The sequence below is a fragment of the Electrophorus electricus genome, chromosome 8, assembly GCF_041902795.1.
Source record: "Electrophorus electricus isolate QZ-2024a chromosome 8, ASM4190279v1, whole genome shotgun sequence".
In the NCBI taxonomy this organism is placed as follows: domain Eukaryota; kingdom Metazoa; phylum Chordata; class Actinopteri; order Gymnotiformes; family Gymnotidae; genus Electrophorus; species Electrophorus electricus.
The window spans coordinates 1,867,501-1,887,500 of NC_137504.1; the positions used below are offsets into that span (position 1 = coordinate 1,867,501).

General features: G+C 43.5%; 1 protein-coding gene across 1 annotated transcript in view; it reads left to right on the forward strand.

The window, feature by feature from the left end:
* The window catches only part of hcn1 (hyperpolarization activated cyclic nucleotide-gated potassium channel 1), a 98,310-nt gene extending 80,331 nt beyond the window's left edge, over positions 1-17,979 (forward strand). The window contains exons 6-8 of the mRNA XM_035526744.2: positions 1,625-1,865; positions 4,365-4,529; positions 15,994-17,979. Coding sequence (XP_035382637.1) covers positions 1,625-1,865; positions 4,365-4,529; positions 15,994-17,000 — 1,413 coding nt within the window. The 3' untranslated portion in view covers positions 17,001-17,979. The remainder of the gene's footprint in view (positions 1-1,624; positions 1,866-4,364; positions 4,530-15,993) is intronic.
* Positions 17,980-20,000: the final 2,021 nt, after the last annotated feature.

Sequence of the window (20,000 nt, forward strand, 5' to 3'; positions counted from 1 at the left end):
TTGGACTACAGGAGGGTAGAGTTAGAGTGCACCAGCACCCAAACAAGAGAGTTCGTTAGCACCTGGCCAAATTATGTTTGTCTTAATCTATCTACCCATCTATCGTCTCACCTGAACACAGTAAAGTGAGCTGGTGGGTTTACTCACACACGGAAAACCACGTAAACCAACTTGGGAGACGTTTGTGGGGTTTATTCGGAGGGTTGTAGTATAAGTGACGTAGACATTACAGAGCATACATGCGTGTAGAGGCGCATCCCCTCCGCAGCAATTATAATGCAGTCAACAGAATGAGTGCAGCTGATGACTCAGCAAACTTAAGACTCTGACACACACACGCACACACACAGCTGGTCAAGAGAGCTATTTTTACAAGTCTGTCCATGTGATAAAGCTGCTTTAAATAGATCAACTCTGTAGTCCTTTTTCCCTTGGTGAAGGACCAAGGCAGGATGCTGTTATCAAACACACTATCTCTCTTTTTGATTGGGGTCAGAACCCCTGGCTAAGCTGTGTGTGTGTGTGTGTGTGTGTGTGTGTGTGTGTGTGTGTGTGTGTGTGTGTGTGTGTGTGTGTGTGTGTGTGTGTGTGTGTGTGTGTGTGTGTGTGTGTGTGTGTGAGAGAGAGAGAGAGAGAGAAAAGGAGATTTGACAGCAGTAGCAGGTATAACAGGGTAAAAAGAAGCAGTACTATATGGTAAAGATGGTAAAGTTCATGGGTATAACACAAAGTAATGGACTGCAGAGTCAACGACTCCCCCCACCAGAGTGTGCTCTGCCTAACCCTACCAGGCACGTTCATGTGAACGGCATCCTGTTCAATGAGGGCTAAACATGAAGATGAGGAAGCAGACTGGCTTTCCAAACAGGATGCCTGCCATGACAGTGCGCCCAAAACACAGTCCCAACTCAAATCCAGGTGGTTGGAGAAATATCCTGATGGCACTTGAAGTTCTTGAAGTATCCATGTATGATCCAGAGCAAAACAAAGCCTGTGGCAGTCAGAACAGTGGAGATCTCCAACACGTTCAGAACTATTTTCTGTCCTGGCTCCAAGATGGTGGAATGAACGCCCGCTTGCTGTCCAGACAGCCGAGTCCCTTGCAGTCTTCAAACGCAGACTGAAGACTCATCTATTTACAGAATATTTAAAGGACAACTGACACTGCTCCCTTATTGACTGACTAATTTAATACTTATTGTAGGGCACTATTTATGCTTTTTAACAAACTCTAGCACTTATTGTTTATAGCACTTATCATTGTTTAAGATAGAGCTTATGTATTTTGCACTTCTATGTCTCAGCATTCATGCCTGTATTCTACAGTATTCTAGTTCATTGGTATGTTTAATTCTAACCTACTGTACTGTACTTGGATATATTCTATGAGGAAATGACAAAGCACTTTTGTAAGTCGCTCTGGATAAGAGCGTCTGCTAAATGCCGTAAATGTAAATTTAAATGTAACAGTGGAGCTCTCTAACATGTTCATAACAGTGGAGTCATAATATCTCTTCTCAGGTTGTGTTAACCGGGCATATTAGCCAACTGAAAAACTAAAGAACATTATAAGCTGCCTTAGCAATAAGTCACGTTGTGCTTTTGTGTTTTTCGTTTTGCACAGGAGATTGTGAACTTCAACTGCCGTAAGCTGGTAGCCACCATGCCCCTTTTCGCCAACGCCGACCCGAACTTTGTGACAGGGATGCTGAGCAAGCTGAAATTCGAGGTGTTCCAGCCCAACGATTACATCATCCGCGAGGGTACCGTGGGCAAGAAGATGTACTTCATCCAGCACGGCGTAGCGAGCGTCATCACAAAGCACAACAAGGAGATGAAGCTCACAGACGGCTCCTACTTCGGAGGTGAGTCACCACCAACCCCCCCCCCGCCCCGGGGACCAGCGTGGTGTGTTGCGAAGGAGCAGATTTTCCAAGGAATGCTCGGGCTGTATGTTTTTAACGCACGTAGGCGCCCATGAGCGCCGTGACATGACGTGCACCGCACGGACCAGCGAGAACGAGTGAAAGATTAACAAAATTAATACAAAGCTAATGAAAGAGAAGAAAATCCACTGATGGAATTTTCCTGCGTGCATCAGCTCAGAGAGCTAGAAGGTGCGCCCGGACACACACCCCACCAACGTACACACTGCAGTTCTGCTTTGTGTTCTCTGTAGGCTGCCTGGAACTGAGGTAGCTTGATCTGTTATGTAACGTCCATCTGTCCATCAGGCTCGCAAGCAGCAGGCTCTGCCCCCCAGGGGCCGCGTGGGAGCCCCCTCTGTTGGCTGAGTCAAGACTGACCTACTGAGCTCTGAAGACCTCGGGGCTACGCTCCTTCTCAATGCTCACACACTTACAGATGCATTTATTCCAAGTAGAAGCTTAACGGTACAGAATTCATGTTGCAGAATTCCTAAATGATCTCCTTTCGTCATCTGCCTGGAACCCTTATGTGCGAAGCGTGGGGGAAACAGAGATTAAAAGGATACAAGGATGTTTTTTCCTCTTTTGTGTTCCGTGGCATGGATGGCGTACACAACTCCTCTACAGTGCGGAGCAGCACCCACCACCTGGCCCGGTGGAACGCCCATCTGGTGCCAGCATTGTAATTCGCGGCGTTAACTCTGCTCATGTGCGTTTCAGTGTGTGTGTGTTTGTGTGTGTGTGTGTGTGTGTGTGTGTATGTGTGTGAGTGTGACCTTTAATCTTACACAGAAACACGCCCTCTCTCACACAGACCTCTCACACACACTCCCTCACACACACTCCTGCACGGTGCTAATGTGTTACTAATGATTGTGTCTTTGGCTGTCAACAACATAACCAAATTTCCAGCAAGCAGAACATCTAAACGTGAAACGCAACAGAAGCTGGTTACCGTGTGATGCTATTACCTCACGCTACCTAACACGTCACATTCAGTGATGCTTAAACACACACGACTGTTAGAGGTGTGCAAACTCACCATCAGCGAACACACCATGATTTTGAATCACCCTATTGATTTAAACATGAATTATTCTTTACTTTGTCTTATTCCGATGGGTCCAGTGTTGGGCGTTGTGACATTTATTCAGGCTGAAGGGATGGCTGGTCCTGGATCGGCTCTAGCCGGGCTCTGCCCCATTGTGTACAGGAGGAGAATAATTGGCATGTGGGTGAGATTGGGAGGAGGACGATGATTGGATAATGGCATGTGGGTGAGGTTGGGAGGAGGAGGTTGATTGGTTAATGGCATGCGTGTGAGGTTGGGAGGAGGAGGATGATTGGATAATGGAATGCAAATGAGGTTGGGAGGAGGAGGAGGATTGGTTGGGAGTAAGCTAGTTTACTCACGTGGGCACCATTTTATGGTGTTCTGTTCCTTTCCTCTCAGGGGTCTTTAGTCACCTTGGTAACTCTTATTTTTGGTGTTTGTTCCTGGTCCTAATAACAAGGAAACAGCTGAATGAGTATGAGACAGTTTTAATAAAGCACTTATCGATATGTTGATATAACCCTAGAGTTTATTCTGGGGGATTTTAATGTTTTCTTTGACAAAACCTTTGTCTGTAAAGCAATAATTTAACTGCATAACTAGTTCTTCATAAATTCTCTATCTTTGTTATAGCAATAATGAGACTGCACTTAAACTTGCGTTCAGACCCCCCCATTGGTAGTTGGAATTATGTTTATTTATTGCCAGAGGACATGCGAAAGGTGGACACCCCACCTTAAAGACATCACAAGAACAGGAGGAGAAACGAAGCTGTTGTTTTGAAACCACAAACTGGGGTGTGTTTTAGAAAACATACACACACCCCAGTGAGCTGCAGACTAAATTACTTCACATATCCACTTCTGTGAGGAATCTGTCATTAAAACAAAGCGATATTAAAATATTTCCCGAAAACAAACCCTGGCTGTCACAGGACTTGAAAATGGATCTTAATAGTAAAAAAGCTGATTTCTTCAGCGGTGATGGGGAGGGTTTAAAGACAAAGAGAAGGAGAAGCTTTGACATTAAATATTGACACACATCATTCCCTTCACTCCGCATTTCAGTTGCTCCCCTCTGGGTGGTGCTACAGCATGCCCCTGTTCTTTTGTACTAAATGCAGTCAAGCTCATCAACAAATCAGACTTGAGTGTAATTTGTGTAGTTGTTGGGTATGCTTGTGTGTTTTCTTGCTGAAACGTGTTCTATTGTCCGCCATGGCCAGACAATAGAGTTAATTTTATTTTCTGACAGCAGTCACGCAGTTTTTTCCTCCACCCTGCTACATGCCCTGTCTCTCCGCTCCGGTCCCGTAGACCTCGGCGCGAGAGACCCAGCAACCCGGTGGCACTCAGTCTGTTTCCTCTTCCCGTTCAACGCAGAGATCTGCCTGCTGACTAAGGGGCGCCGTACAGCCAGCGTGCGTGCTGACACCTACTGCCGCCTGTTCTCGCTGTCTGTGGACCACTTCAACGAGGTGCTGGAAGAGTACCCCATGATGCGGCGTGCCTTCGAAACTGTGGCCATCGACCGCCTGGACCGCATCGGTAAGCCCACGCGGCTGCTTCCGTTGGCTCCGCTCGACCTCTCTACCGCGCACGCCTGCACTCTGTTTCTCTGTTCAGTGTGCACGTGTGTGTGTGTGTGTGTGTGTGAGTGTGTGTGTGTGTGTGTGAGTGTGTGTGTGTGTCTTTGTTCCTTCATCACACTTGTCTGCCATCGAGCTGCATGAATTCTGTGTATGCTAAAATGCCTTTCTATTTTTCCCCTAATGTCTCACACAGATTAAATAAGTTCACCACTGGTAACGTATTATAGAAAGTGTATATACAGTAACTCATTTTTAAAAAATGCTACCTGCAAATTAACACCGTTCTGTGGGAGGCAGTGCATGAAGCTGTCCTGGCCGGGGTCTGGTTGTTCCGCTGGGGCTCTGGTCCGGTGTTTAACCAGACCGGACATGATGTGAGCAGAAGGAGGCAAATCCTCGCCCGCATGAGCCTCCAAACAAACCCCACCCTTCCTGTACCACCCCAACCCCTTCAACCTTGGCCATAACTCACCTGAGCTTACTTGCAGCGCACCTGTGCAGGGGCTTTGGGGACTCTGGTGCCATGGAGTGCGTGGCCCCTGAACCTCATATCAGACACTTTCATTCTTGGCCAGTGATTCTGACATTCATTTTTTTCCCGGTCAGAATCTGGCCTTAAAATGCCATCAGAAAAATTCACAGAAACTGAAGTCCATCCTTATAAGCAAGATATAATTCGCTTTTATTTATTTATTTAATTGTTTGTTTGTTTGTTTGTTCATTTATTTAAACATGCATACATAAAATACTGAATGTGGTTTTTTATTAGCTATAACCTACATTCTCTTTTATGTCATAATGAGGCTTTTATGTTCTTGCTTGTTTTGTTATTGATATGTAAACAGGCAAAAAAAATGTTTATTTGTATATAAATTTAAGTTAATTTTATAAATTAACAAACGAACAAATAAGCCTATCTTATAGGTGATAAGAATGTACAATGAGTGTGTATGCCCAAAAATTAAACAATCCAGTAAACAAGTGGGGGGGGGGGGTGATTTCAGACAAACATGTTTGTTTCATGTTGCTGTGTTTGTGTTGTTCCATGATGAAACCTCTGGATATGTTCAGGCAAAGTAATGATGAAAAAACAAACACTCACAGTATGTTCTTAGAAAGAAATTTGCCATTCAAGTTAGTCACATTTGAGTGCCAAAATTTCAGTAAAATCAATTGTTAACTGATCAGTTAATTATTTCATTTTTAAAACAAATTTAAGTCTGGTTGTTAATATTTTTTCCACCCAGCTCTTAGATATGATCCAACAGAACAAATAATGTTTACTTTAAACATTATTATCAAAATGTTTTGTGTCTCTTTGACTCATCCCATGTAAACAACGGAATGCTATCTCCATGCATTCACGGGCTTTTATCAAGTTTTATTTACCTGAAGAATACTTATTAGAAATTCTCTACATTCCAGTTTAAGTCATGCTAGTGCACCATACGGATCTTGGTGGGTTCTCTATGAAGCTGGCTTCAGTTTAAGGTAGTTTTGAATTTAACTTTGAATGTTAATCATTTTTAAGACCACCTACCTTAAACTGTGCAAACATAACACTTCAGCTTCATAACATAAGCCCAGTCTTACCTGGAACTGACATATAGCACATCCTGACCTGACATCAGAAAACCAACATGGGACTTTACACATTAAAATCAGTACTGGGATAAAAAATATACATTTTTAAAATTAGATTTATATTTTATACTAGTGATTTTATGATCTTCTTTTCATTGTTATTATTATTATTATTATTATTATTATTATTTAATTGATTAACTAAATCAGGTTGTTGAACAGTTATTTGAACAAGGAACCACAGAACCCATAGTTTACTCACATTCACCATTGTTCACAGGAGCTGGGAGCACTGTGCTAAATGGTACTAGACATTTATACACATACGCATTCTTGTTTTATGACTTTTTTTAAATATAGTATCCATTTTTGTACGTTTGTGTGCAATTCACAAGCCATCAGTAACAGTGAGGACAGGTGTGTTTAGGCCAATAAGGACATGTCCACCTCATCCATAAGTCAGAGTTGCTGATAAAATCCCTAAACACTTTTCACTCCAGTTCATCTGGCAATCTGTGGCTTTAATCTCCGTATAACACAGTGCCCAGTTTGAACGAACACACACACACAAACACACACGGTGCACATTTGCTTCTGATAAGCTGAAAATCAGGCTTTATACTCAACTCACCAAGTGCAAAGACAATGACGCATCACCAGCTCCTGCAAAACACTTCAATGACCGAAGTGATTTGTATGAGTCTAACCAAAAAAACCAGGGGTTTTGTCTCATACAAAGGTCAAAGGTTGGAGCGTGTCATGACCCGTGCTCGTTGTACTTTTTTCTCTTTTCTTTTTTCCTTCTTTCTGTCTTTTTTTTTCCTCTTTTTTTTTGGACTGCAATTGCTTGGTTTGTCCTGAACAAAAGAATCTTGACAAAACCCAAACGTTACCATGCATTGAACACAGAATGTTTCACGACTGATGTATCTATCTTCATCTAAAAACAAAACATTATCCAACCAGGAGCCCCTCTTGAGGTGAGGTCACCTCGTTTTCAAGAGAGCCCTGGCCGAAGAGTAGGCGGCAGGTAAATTCCTCGTTACAGTCCAAGTCCTGTGCCACCCTCCCCCACCCCCCCCATCTCAAAAGCCCACACGGCAAAGCTACCTTAGGCATCTTCTGCGGTTTGGCCACTGGGCTCGTAGAATGTGATGTCACCCAATGAAGAAGACACTGTTATTGTGTTTTCCTGTTTATTTTATTTAATGACTAACCTGACAGAAAGATGCATGAAAATAAAAATAAGCAAGGAATTATATATCTAACATTTTATTCTTGAGTTCAGAACCTTTCATAAGCACCTACCTGGAACATTGTCAAAATATGTTCATGGTCAACATCTTTTAATGTAATACAAATATAATATTTCAATTCAATCTTTTTTTGGTGAGGATACTCACATTGAGATTAAAATCTATTTTACATGTAAGCCCTGACCAACAAGACAGCACACACCAACACACAATTAAAAGAACACATTAACGGGGGGTATCAATTAACAAGAACAAATATAGCAATACAAACCTTTAACAGTTATCGTAAAGCTGCAGTTGGTAAGACAGATTGGAGCTGGTTTAACCGCTACCACAAAGACCAAAAAGACCAAAAACACAACTGGTTTGATCGTAACACACGCTCAGCTTACACAGCAATGGCTGCTCTTTCACTAAGACACAGCTGCTACGGCATCAGCGTGTGTTGATTTTAAGAACTGATCTGGGATCATCACACGCTGCTATTTCACTACGACATGGCTGCTATGACATCAGCGTGTGATGATCTCAGATCAGCTCTTAAGGGACTGCTGTTAACTCCTTACATGTCTATCTGTGCATTAGACGTTGTGGTGATTACGTTTGTTTATCTGGACTGATCCTGACTATTTTGGTTGTCTGTTATCTGACCATATTATTGGAATGTGTGCGTTTTCTGTATCATTGAAAACTAATAAAAAATTGATCGCAACAAAAAAATAAATCAAAGAGTACAACTACCAACTACGGCTGCGCATCAAGCTACTAGGGACGTTCTACCTGTTGGTAGAGGCCATTGGGTGTTGGTCTAAAAGGGGAGAAGTAGCATGCAGCTAAATGTACCTCATGAGGTGTGAACCCATCCAAGCCCTGAGGAGCCCAGCTGAGCTCAGCATGTACAGCTGCAGGTCCACCATCGGGGCCTATGTGAACTGGTTCCTTGGCTGGTCAAGGAAAGACACATGAAGGTTGACTGATGAGCCAGTGACATGGGCCACACCATGACGCATGGTCTGGAGAGAGAAGAACTTGTCCTTGAAGGCCTAAGCAGCTGGAAGGATGATTGTTCTGCTCCATCCTCTAAAATTGCTTGGGTCTTCAGCATTCTGCCTTCATGCTTCAGGATAACTGGCACAACCTTCCCCTCTGACCACTGGGGTGGTCAGGTACATGCCTGAGATGTGTTGTGCTATATGATGAAGAACCTTGATGTGAAACTCACTGTGGGCCTTCTCCAGAGTGCATGAGTCTAGACTATGATCTTTTACCCTTTTACCCTCACTGGGACAGGAGGACATTACTGGACACTGTCAAAGGTCCAGAAACATTTGGTCTTCTTCTGCTTGACAGGTAACTGAGCGGACTCAGTTAAGTGGCCTGAGGGCCTTTTCTGGGACATGGTAGTCTCCTTTTTGGACTGCACTGCTTGTTCTTAGACTGAACCATCAAGACTGGCAATGCTGTACCATCTTGGATGAGAGTTGCTGAGCTTGAGCTTTAATCTTAATCCACTCTGCAAGGTCTCTCAAATTGTAAAGGCTTAAGTTATTGATTAGGAGGTGGCCATGCACCTGCAAATGCTCCATGATGGTATCCTGCAAGTATTTTGGGACCTCACAAGGTGTCCTGCGAGTATTTTTGGAGCGTGTGCAAGCTGGTGAGGTTGACCATAATGTCACTGTAGTGAGGGCAGAGCCAACATGACTGTGTTATCAGCTGCTCTCGGCTTTTTGTAGAACCAGGTGCTCCGTAAGTACCCTAAATTTGTAATATTCAGAGAGCTCAGGATGTGGATTCAGGAGAAAGCTCAGGGCAATCTTCAAATCCGTAAATTCCCTCTCAATGTTATGCTTAAGTTTGGGATGTTTGGGCACAGGCTGTTGATGGGCTGGTGGGCTGGTGACAGAGGTGCTGATGCTACAGACTGCTGGAATATACCCCGGCATTGTGATTGGACTGGCTAACCAATAGCCGGTAGGTGGAGGGACTGGTGGTTGATTTGTAGACTGGGCAGGGTAGAGGATGATATGCCTGAGAAACTGATGAGCCAGAATACTGACAGCTTGTTGGCTGAGGCATTACTGTGCTGTTTGGTTGTCTGTGCTGTGGAGTACAGATGGATGAGTATGGACCAGCCATGTAGCCTGTTGCAGTGGACTGGGGCTGGTAGAGTAACTGGAGTAACTGGCTGGTTCATTGGGTCCACTGGAATGGATGGTGTTTGGTACACTGTTGGTGCCACCAACACCATAGCTGTTTGACAGACAGAATATGCACGTGATGTAGGTAAACAGTGTGGTAGCCACTGTGTTTGTATCGAAGTCTGAATAAACTTGGTGATCCGCCATATGCGGTAGAAGTGGACATGACTGGGACAAGCTACAGGCGTAGAATGTCCAGGACGTGCCATGAGTGGGAGGAAGTGTTCCACAGTGGGAGGAAGTGTTCCACAGTGGGAGGAAGTGTTCCACAGTTGGAGGAAGTGTTCCACAGTGGGAGGAAGTGTTCCACAGTGGGAGGAAGTGTTCCACAGTTGGAGGAAGTGTTCCACAGTTGGAGGAAGTGTTCCACAGTGGGAGGAAGTGTTCCACAGTGGGAGGAAGTGTTCCACAGTTGGAGGAAGTGTTCCACAGTGGGAGGAAGTGTTCCACAGTTGGAGGAAGTGTTCCACAGTGGGAGGAAGTGTTCCACAGTGGGAGGAAGTGTTCCACAGTTGGAGGAAGTGTTCCACAGTGGGAGGAAGTGTTCCACAGTTGGAGGAAGTGTTCCACAGTTGGAGGAAGTGTTTGAGTCAGTGTGCACCTAGGCAGCATTCTGCATGAACACTTAAATCTGGAGGGCAGACATGTTGTTCCCATGGGGTAGTTATGGGCTCTCAAAACTAGGCATGGTGAGAAGAATGAGTAGCTCATCCACTCACAATTGGGCCGACGTCCCCATCACTGTCATCTTCGAATCCTCCATTACTGCTACAATGACTCCGTATTTCCAAATAAGGGTCACTGAGCCTCAAAGCCTCGTTCAGTTGTAAGCAAAGGTTATGGCTATCAGCATGAGAATCCTGCTGAATTACCTCATGGCTTATTCACATATGACCTAGTCCAGATGGGGGTAGGAACAATGCATTAGGATGGTCACTGAGCGAAGAGCGATGGCTGTTGCTCCATGCTCTGCCATATCGCCACAGTGGCTGAAGAGATCCAGCTCAGAGGACCAGTTCTTCTCTATCGGGTAGGGAATTGGGCAGAGCCTGTGCTGGGATTCCTCAACCACTCTGGTGCTCTGGTAAAAGAGTGGACACAGAGACAGAGAATGCAGCTTTTATGCTCTTGATATCAATCAGCAGATCATAGGCTCAGTTACAAGAAGCTTGGCCTTCTGAAACGCGTATCTGGAGGAGCATTCGGCTATATGGCTGCAGCTACACACCATGTGCTAAGGACCCCTCAGAGCTATCCTATCTCTGCCTGATAGTGCCCTTTAATGGTGCCTGATGTAAATACACATGAAGGCAAATCTCTACACCTTCTTATCAAATTTAGATACTACTATTGGAATGTCAAATTAAATTATTAGAACATAGATTGTACAGTCTTATTTACTATTCATTTATTGATGAAATTACAAAAATGAAAGAAGCTTGCTAATAATAGTTTCACACTAAAAGTGGTGTCCAACCCTATCTATGTGTCATGTCCCTAAAATAAAATCAGTTTTAACTTTAATTTACTCAAAATTTAACATGCTGTTTCAAAGACAAAATATAATTTAAGTCTTTATAAAATTATATTTGTCAGCCCTACAATGTATTAATTTTTGCAACATAAATAATGGCTAGTCTCCAAAAGATAAAGTTGTGTCATAAATACTATGACAATCTCGAGAAATCTCAAGGGCTGAGAGAAGAGCTGGATATGATGTGGAAGTTGAAAGCAACAGTGGTTCCCACAGTAATCGGCACAACAGCGCTGTGCCCCCAGACTGGGCGAGCGGCTCCAGCAGATCCCAGGAACATCCGAGATCTCTGTCCAGAAGAGTGCGGTCCTGGGAACTGCTAATTTACTACACAGGACTCTCAGGCTCCGAGGAGATATATATATATTTCCCACTTGCCCTTGCAGTATATATGATGGTGATGGGATCCATTTTGGTACATATATATCACCAGACTTCTCATTAACCTTCAGAGACAGAAAGCCATCAGAAGATGCACACTGAGCTCTAGTACTCTAATAGGGTCCTAAACCATCCTAAGGAATTGTCAGACAGCCCATAGCCAACTGAAGCAATGAAATGTTAAAACTAAGTGCTAAAAGCTTCTGATAAATTAAACTAAATTAATTATGTAATTAATGATGTCATTAATTAACTTGTGGTAGCTGTTTTTTTTTGATGAATATGAAGGAAAAAGAAATGATTAATAATATTTGTTTTATGGTATTTTTGATCATAAGCACAATGACATTTTGGAGACCAAAAGTGAAAAAAAAAATTGAACACAGACAGCTAAACTCCTCTACATAAAAAGCTGATTTACCTCATACATGAATTTTCAAACTTTAATAAATGACACTGAGTACACAGCAGAAATAATGACCCTTCCTTGATTGATCTCTGTGCTTATGGATGGTACTGAACTTAAGTCTATGCCCTATCAATGCATGCATGCCATTTCAGGTACAGTAACTGTGCAAGTTAAACTACTGGTTTCAGGGCTTCAGTTAAGAAAGCAGCGCTGCTAACCATGGCAATAAGGCTGCATGAATGCGGAATGACACAATGCTGGACTACGTACATGGAACTTTTTATTCGGAATGTTGCACATGTTTTTGCCATGGTGTTGTTGCTACCCCTCACTACACATCGCCTCACGCATTCAATGGTATGACCCCGCTAAAACCGTACAGGAGTCGGGCCAGACGGGGAAGTGGCAGAGGCGTGGCCATGTGTTCGAGCTCCACGGGCAACGCAGCACGCCTCACCATGGCCTGCTCTTTCTTTTAAAACCAAGAGGCGTACACCTCTGTGATTGGGTCACACCTATGAAAACACCTGGGATAATGGGGAGGGAGGGGAGTCATAAAGGTGACGGACCAGTCTGTCGTGTGGAATCTTAGAATGTTTTTTCCTCTTTTACACAGTGAAGGCTCTTAAAAAACTCCTTTATGTTAAATGGCGTACATGTAACGACCTTGTTCATATATCCTTACATTACCCTTGCTGAGAATGTGCACATTTTCAGTATGTTCATGTGTTTGGTTTGTTACAACCTGGCGCGTCTTGATTCGGTGGACACTGAAGTTGTAGTTTTTATTCAGAATGTATGAGCTGTAGAGATCCTGTAGAGATGTCCTGTAGAGATCACTGATGTGATCTGTATATCACATCATGGCAAAGGTTTTTTTTTATGAAACCTGCAAATTCCAGTGACTGCATACGTCTAACATAAAAAACGGAACCAAATATAACATGCTATCGGCACCGCTGTCCCTGCCTACTCCCCCCACATGCTTATGAAGGTATTGTGGGAGTTTTCTCATACTGCAGACATGCAATAGTAAGCAGCACCAGGAGGGTGTTGGAGAAGAGTCTAGATGTCTCTGATGTTGTAACATATTGTCGTGGTCCTTTACTAATGCAGGATGATTGAGAAAAGCCTGCCCCCTATAGTCAGGGTGTGATGGTTTGCTATTTTCTCACCTGTCAGTGTGAAATAAATCCTGAAATCCACATAACACACTTCAGAAAGTTGTGTTTATCAGGTCATGCTGGTCAATAGAAAGAACTGACAAGGTTTGGGTGTGTGTGTGTATTTGTGTGTGTGTGTGTGTGTGTGTGTGTGTATTTGTGTGTGTGTGTGTGTGTGTGTGTGTGTGTGTGTGTGTGTGTGTGTGTGTGTGAGAGAGAGAGAGAGAGTTTGGATGTGAGGCTTCCTGGACTGGTTGTGAGAAACTGTTCATCTTAATCTTTATTCCCCTGGATCAGCCGTCCTGTCAGACTCTTGCTGCACCCCCTTTTTTTCTTCGTATTGGTACAGTCCATGTCCTTCTTCTTCTATACAAAATGTACACTTAATCAGGACTCTATTCCAGGTTACTGGAAATATTGATCACTTTTGCAGCTGCTGCATTTACTGTGTTCAGTTGACAGCACAGGCTGTAGCACAGGCAGTACCACAGGCTGTAGCACACGCAATAGCACAGACTGTAGCACACGCAATAGCACAGGCTGTAGCACACGCAATAGCACAGACTGTAGCACAGGCAGTACCACAGGCTGTAGCACACGCAATAGCACAGACTGTAGCACAGGCAGTACCACAGACTGTAGCACACGCAATAGCACAGGCAGTACCACAGACTGTAGCACACGCAATAGCACAGGCTGTAGCACAGGCAGTACCACAGGCTGTAGCACAGGCAGTACCACAGACTGTAGCACACACAATAGCACAGACTGTAGCACAGGCAGTACCACAGACTGTAGCACACGCAATAGCACAGGCTGTAGCACAGGCAGTACCACAGACTGTAGCACACGCAATAGCACAGGCTGTAGCACAGGTTTTTGTGGCTCTGAGAAACACATTTAACTCTCATGCCTTATGTCCATCTGTTCCTCCCAGACCTGAGTTAGCACATCAGCTAATTAACAGCCACGTGATGAGCTGGGTGTGCTAGAGCTAGGGCATCACTCACACCTCCAGGGAAGACATATCCAAGGAGCAGGATTATGGAAACATTCATAATCCAGGACATCATCATGGAACCTAAACGTCAGGGTTTGAATTCCATTACTAAAAAAGAAGAAGAAATTATTCAGTCTGTGGTAAAAAATAAAAATAAAAAAAAAATTTAAAGAGATCCAAATTGTGTTTGGTGAGAAGACGAAGCTTCCTCATTCTCAACACACAGAAACTAGAATAATTCTCCTTGTAAAGGGGCTGATGAGGTCAGGCTAGAAAAAAATAGCAAAGTCATGTCCCAGCCAACCTCTCCCTCTGGAGGCTGTCCTCAAGATGAGTCATTGGCCTGCGTGTGAGTATTTTTACTCTTCTGCTGTCCGGTTTTCTGAACCCAGATGAACTCAGGCGTGATAGCGTGATAGACGAGTATGAATATTGTTTTTATACCTTGAAGGAAGAATCCAACAAGGAGACCAGGGCAGTGAGCCAGACTTCCTGTTCCCTCTCAAGGCTGTGGTCAGGATAGTTCATCCTTTAGTGACTGTACAGCTCTGTAGTCTCATTCAATAACTCTTACCAACTACCTTGTTCAGCTCATCTGATGCCTAATCTGGTCTGGAAAATTGGCCCAAAATGAAATAAATAGTTCTGTAACATAGCAGTTGGGAATTACATCCTACATCTTTTTTTGGCCTCTGAAGGTCCTTTTGAAAGGTCCTTATCCATGCCTTGTTGAGTTTATTAAAAAAAACAACCTACAACAGAACTGAATCGGTCTGGTTAAATCAATCAGACTTAAATCGAATGACACATTTTGAAACACTGTCAGCAAACTGCCAGCACTGTCTGATCGATGCTTGTCACGGAACTGATTTCCCCAGTGGGCTGTCCCAGCAGCTGACAGGATCGGTCTGGATCTCCCAGCATGCCACTAGTGTCTAAGCTGAGGATGTACCTGCGCCTCCTGACCGGGCAAAGCTAATTCTAGACCCCCCCCCCCCCCCCCACACACACACACACACACACACACACTTAGGATCCATGATTCTCCCTTCTCCCACCGACAAGAATAAAACACAGGTTACAGTCTCCAGTTAGTCATTCTACATTTAAGGCCTTTTGTTGGCATGCCGGAGAATTTACACAAAGCTTCCAGCTAGGCTTCAATTGAAGGGTTTTCTCTGGATTTCTCATTTTTCATTATCCTGCACTCCCGACGTAATCTTTAGTAATGCCGACTTGTAATTTTCTAGCACTTTCCAGTCCTAATGGCCTTAAAATGACTAGCTTGTCCACTCCTGACTGTTCTGCAGATTATATCCACGAGCATTGAAAAGATATAGCTTCATAGTTCACAGCGACGTCAGGCAGGACGGTTAAGCAAGCAATGGAGAAATTGTCTAGGGTGAAAACGTTGTGTGACTGTGTTCAGTGTAATTATAATGATGTTCAGAATAACACCGTGCTACTAACCGTCCCCATGTCAAATGCAGTAGCTGGATGACCCAGTACATACAACGTCAGTGTGTGAGTGTGTGAGTGTGTGCGTGTGCGTATCATATGTTAGCACTTGTGCACATTCTTCCTAGTGTTACATTTGATTAACTGTCATTGAGACATTTTAGTAATATTAAAACCTTTAATGAGACATCCAAGACATTCATTGAGACATACTTTCTAAGGTGCAATTTTACCTTCTGCTTTAGGATGTGTTTTCACAAGTCATGAGACTTCCCTTCACCTTGGTCCTCAGTCTCCATCATATTCATGTTTCCACATTTTCCGTGTTCTTCCACATCATGTCTTATAACCCTTCAGCACATGTTTAATGGCACACACTGTGACTGTTGCCACCGGCTGAAATATCGTCCTGTGGGAATTGCCTCGTTTCGCAGGGAAGAAGAACTCCTTGCTGCTGCAGAAATTCCAGAAGGACATGAACGCCGGGGTCTTCAACACTCAGGAGAACGAGTTACTGAAACAGATCATCCAGCAGGACCGAGAGATGGTGATTCCCGTGGACCGGAAGCTGTCAGTCACGGGGCCCAACTCAACTCCGATGTCTGGCAACTCCATAATTAACTCCCCCGCCCAGCCCCCTTTCGTCGGAACCTCCATCCCCCTCGGCTACAGCCAGCTACAGCAGCAGGCCGCCTCCATGACCTACAGCACAGCCGCATCCATCACCCCGGCCGCCCGCATAGCGCAGGGCGTGGCCTTCTCCGGGGCGGGCACCTCGCCCGGAAACCCAGCCTCCTCCTCCTCGCCCAACCCGGGTGGCGTCATGTCGCCCGGCTCTTTCACGGCGGCCGTGTACAGCCCACCCGTGCAGACGCCCCTTGCCGCCCGAACGTTCCAGTACGGATCGCCCACGGCATCCCAGCTGTCCCTGGTCCAGATGCCCCCGCTGTCCACTGCCTCGATGCCCCAACCATCCCAGCAGCAGCAACCCCAACCACAGCCGCAGCCCCAGCAGGTGTCTCCCCAGAGGAATGACATCCACAAGAGTTCCCAGGGGCTCCACTCGGCCAGCCTCAGCCGGGACATACGCCACCTCTCTGCCTCGCAGCCTTCTCTGCCCCACGACACCTCCATGGCCATCCGACCACATCCCTCGTCCGGCGAATCACTGGCCTCTGCCCAGCCTCCCGCCGGTCCCGCGCAAGCCGGCCCGACCCAAGCCGGCCCGGCAGCCTCAGGCTCCACCCAGCAGGCTGCCATCCGCACCGTCCCGCAGAGGGTGGCCCTCTTCCGGCAGATGTCATCAGGAGCATTACCGCCAGTGCGTGCGGCGCCCTCTACTGGTCCTCACAGGGATTCTACGGGATCCCGGAGAGAGTCAGCAGGCTCCAGCAGCATAGAGACTGAACAAGACAAGATGCGATTTGCATCAAATTTATGATCCCATGGTTTTTCCTTCATTATTTTTTAAAAATGATTTTGCTTCGTTTTTATGGAGAAATAGGAAAAAAGACTCAAGTATTTTTGTTTTCCTCCAACTACTCTCTAAAAGATAACCTCATAGATATCCTGTACAGACTTCCCTTGTATTATATTTTAGACACATTTCCCCTTCAACTTAAGAATGTATATTATACAAATATATATGTATGACTCCAACTAGAATATTTGTCATTGACTACGTGAAAAAGACAGAAACACTAGCAGAAATGCAAGTCTTCCTTTCTGATGTATCTGACAAACATGTCAAAGTGAGTTTTTATTTCTCCTGTATTAAGTTAATTTTTCATTTGTCTTATTTGTTTGTTTGTCTAAATGGAATGCAATGGGAAACCAGGAGGTGACTTTTTAAATTTTATTTATTTATTTATTTGGTTGTTTATTTGATTGATTGATTGATTGATTGTTTTTTACTTACAGACAATGATAAACAGGTCCAGCAGCTTTTGGCATCACTGTGGAAAAACAACACGCAAACAATACTGGGGTAACTACAAAACATATAAATAATACTGGGGTAACTGCAAAACAAACAACCAATACTGGGGTAACTACAAAACAAACAAACAATACTGGGGTAATTACAAAACAAACAAAAAGAAAAAAAACAACACCATGCAAATGCAGATTCTTGGGGAAGGTAGGGGCGTCCACAACCATTGCAATAATGCGGGTGAGACTGTAGTTTCTGAATCGCCCTCTGCAATACCTTCTCTTGTTCAGTAACTAAAGTGTAGTGCTGAGACTGAAGCAGTGTTACTGGGTTGAAGGGGACACTTGCGGTAAGCCCCTTAGCTTTGGTTTTAGAGGGTGTGGCTTAAAAGAGGGTGTGGCTACTGGGAAATGTTATTTTCTATTCCTGATGTCTGGCCGAGATGGACACAACGAAATGTTACTGAACTACGTGTACATTTATAACATTTATAAACTAAAGATTATCACCATTATGCAATAGACTGTGATATAAAGACAAACTATATGTGTGTTGTAAATAGTTTTGTAGATCTAGTATTTACAGAATAATGTGTGGTGCATTCTCAACCATTCTAATGTCTTACTGCTGTCTAAAGCCTGGGCATCATATATATATATATATATATATATATATATATATATATATATATATATATATATATATATATATATATATATATATATATATATAAAATGATAATAAGTGACAAAATCACAAATTATCATTATCATTAGATAAGCAAACCTTATAGCAAAGAACTGGCACTGTACAGGATAGTTAATGCAGGATAAAATATATACAATTAAATTTGTATTTTATATATATATATATATATATATATATATATATATATATATATATATATATATATATATATATATATACACACATACACACATGCACACATGCACACACACACACACAAATTACAATGTCATGACCCTAGTGTGAAACATAAGAGTAATATAATTCAAATCATGCTCGATGGTATCTGGTTTGAGAGATGTCACCTCAGTTAGAACGGCAGAAGGAGAGAAGGTTTGTCTTGGCTAAGAGCATTTTGGAAATTTGCATTTATTTACCGATTTGGTTCCTAAATGGTCCCCATAATCACAGCTCCTTTAGGGGGCTCGTCGGTGTACAGGTCCAATAAGACCGTCACTGACAGCAAGGATGCCGTTAATGAGCGTTTTTGTGCATTATATGTTCAATTCAGTATTATGCTTGAGCAGGTGGTGCTGCCCCGTCTATAGCTATGCAGTAAAGCTGAACTTTTGTGCAGGTGTAGTCTTGCTTGTTTTTCTTTTCTCCTTCATCCCTTCATCCCCTCATCTCCTCATTCTCTCTCTCTCTCTCTATAACTCACTCACCTGTGCAGTCTGTGTGTGGTTTTCCATCTCCAGCACCAACCAAATCAATGTTTTTTATGAGATCGCGCATTTTCATCAGATCACTTCGTCATGAAATCACACTTCCGTGGCATTGTGTTTGCATGAGATCATGCGTTTTCACGAGATCGCACGTTTTCAGGACATCACACGTTTCCATGAGATCATACATCTGCATGAGAGCACACATTTGCATGAGAACACGTTTTCAGCTCACGTTTGTCTGTCTACAGGATGAATGCACATTTGACTCCAACCCAGCCGCAGTGCTGGCTATGTGAACATGGAGTGAAATACCAAACTCAATGGTATCAATGGCAAAGAATATGTGTGTGTTTGTGTTTGTTTGTTTGTTTATAGTGAGGATCTGTATCTGATATCTGAGCTGTACAATACAGAGGCCTTTTCTGTTGATTGAAAGAGTGAGCACAAATATCTATTCTATTTTAGATATGTAGAGAACAAAGTTTAAAGCTGTAATGCATTAAGATTTCTCTCTTGTGTATGTGTGAGTGCGCATGTGTGCGTGAACATGAGTGTGTATGAGAAAATTTAGTCTCCATGGGGTTTGATCCTCTGACAGGCCAGGTTTGTCATAACTACAACAACTAAAGGGATTTCACAGTTCTACATAAATGATTTACCAATACATTTTCAATATTGTTGCTTACTGATCTATCAGACAAATGTACAAGGTCCTGTATTCATGATTGTCAGCCATTATTAGCGAATTAAAATTAAAATTCACTGCTTATTAAATTTGGGGGTTGTAACTGGTTGAAATGTCAGGTCCCTTCAACCCCAGGTCAGAGCAGAGGTTCATGCCCCTCGGAACAGAATTAAAGCACTTCAACTTCAAAACCCCACCTGCATCAGTACTGTACTAATACTAATAACCACCTCATTACTACAGCATGCACTGTCCCAAATGCTTAGAGATACTATTTAAAAATGTTGACGTTTATATGTATTGTGAGATTTGTTTGTTTGTTTTTCATTTTCATTTTCTGCCTAGATATTATGTGTGTGTATCAGAAGCATTGAAATTTTCCAAAAAGGAGATTCTTAAGTATTTGTG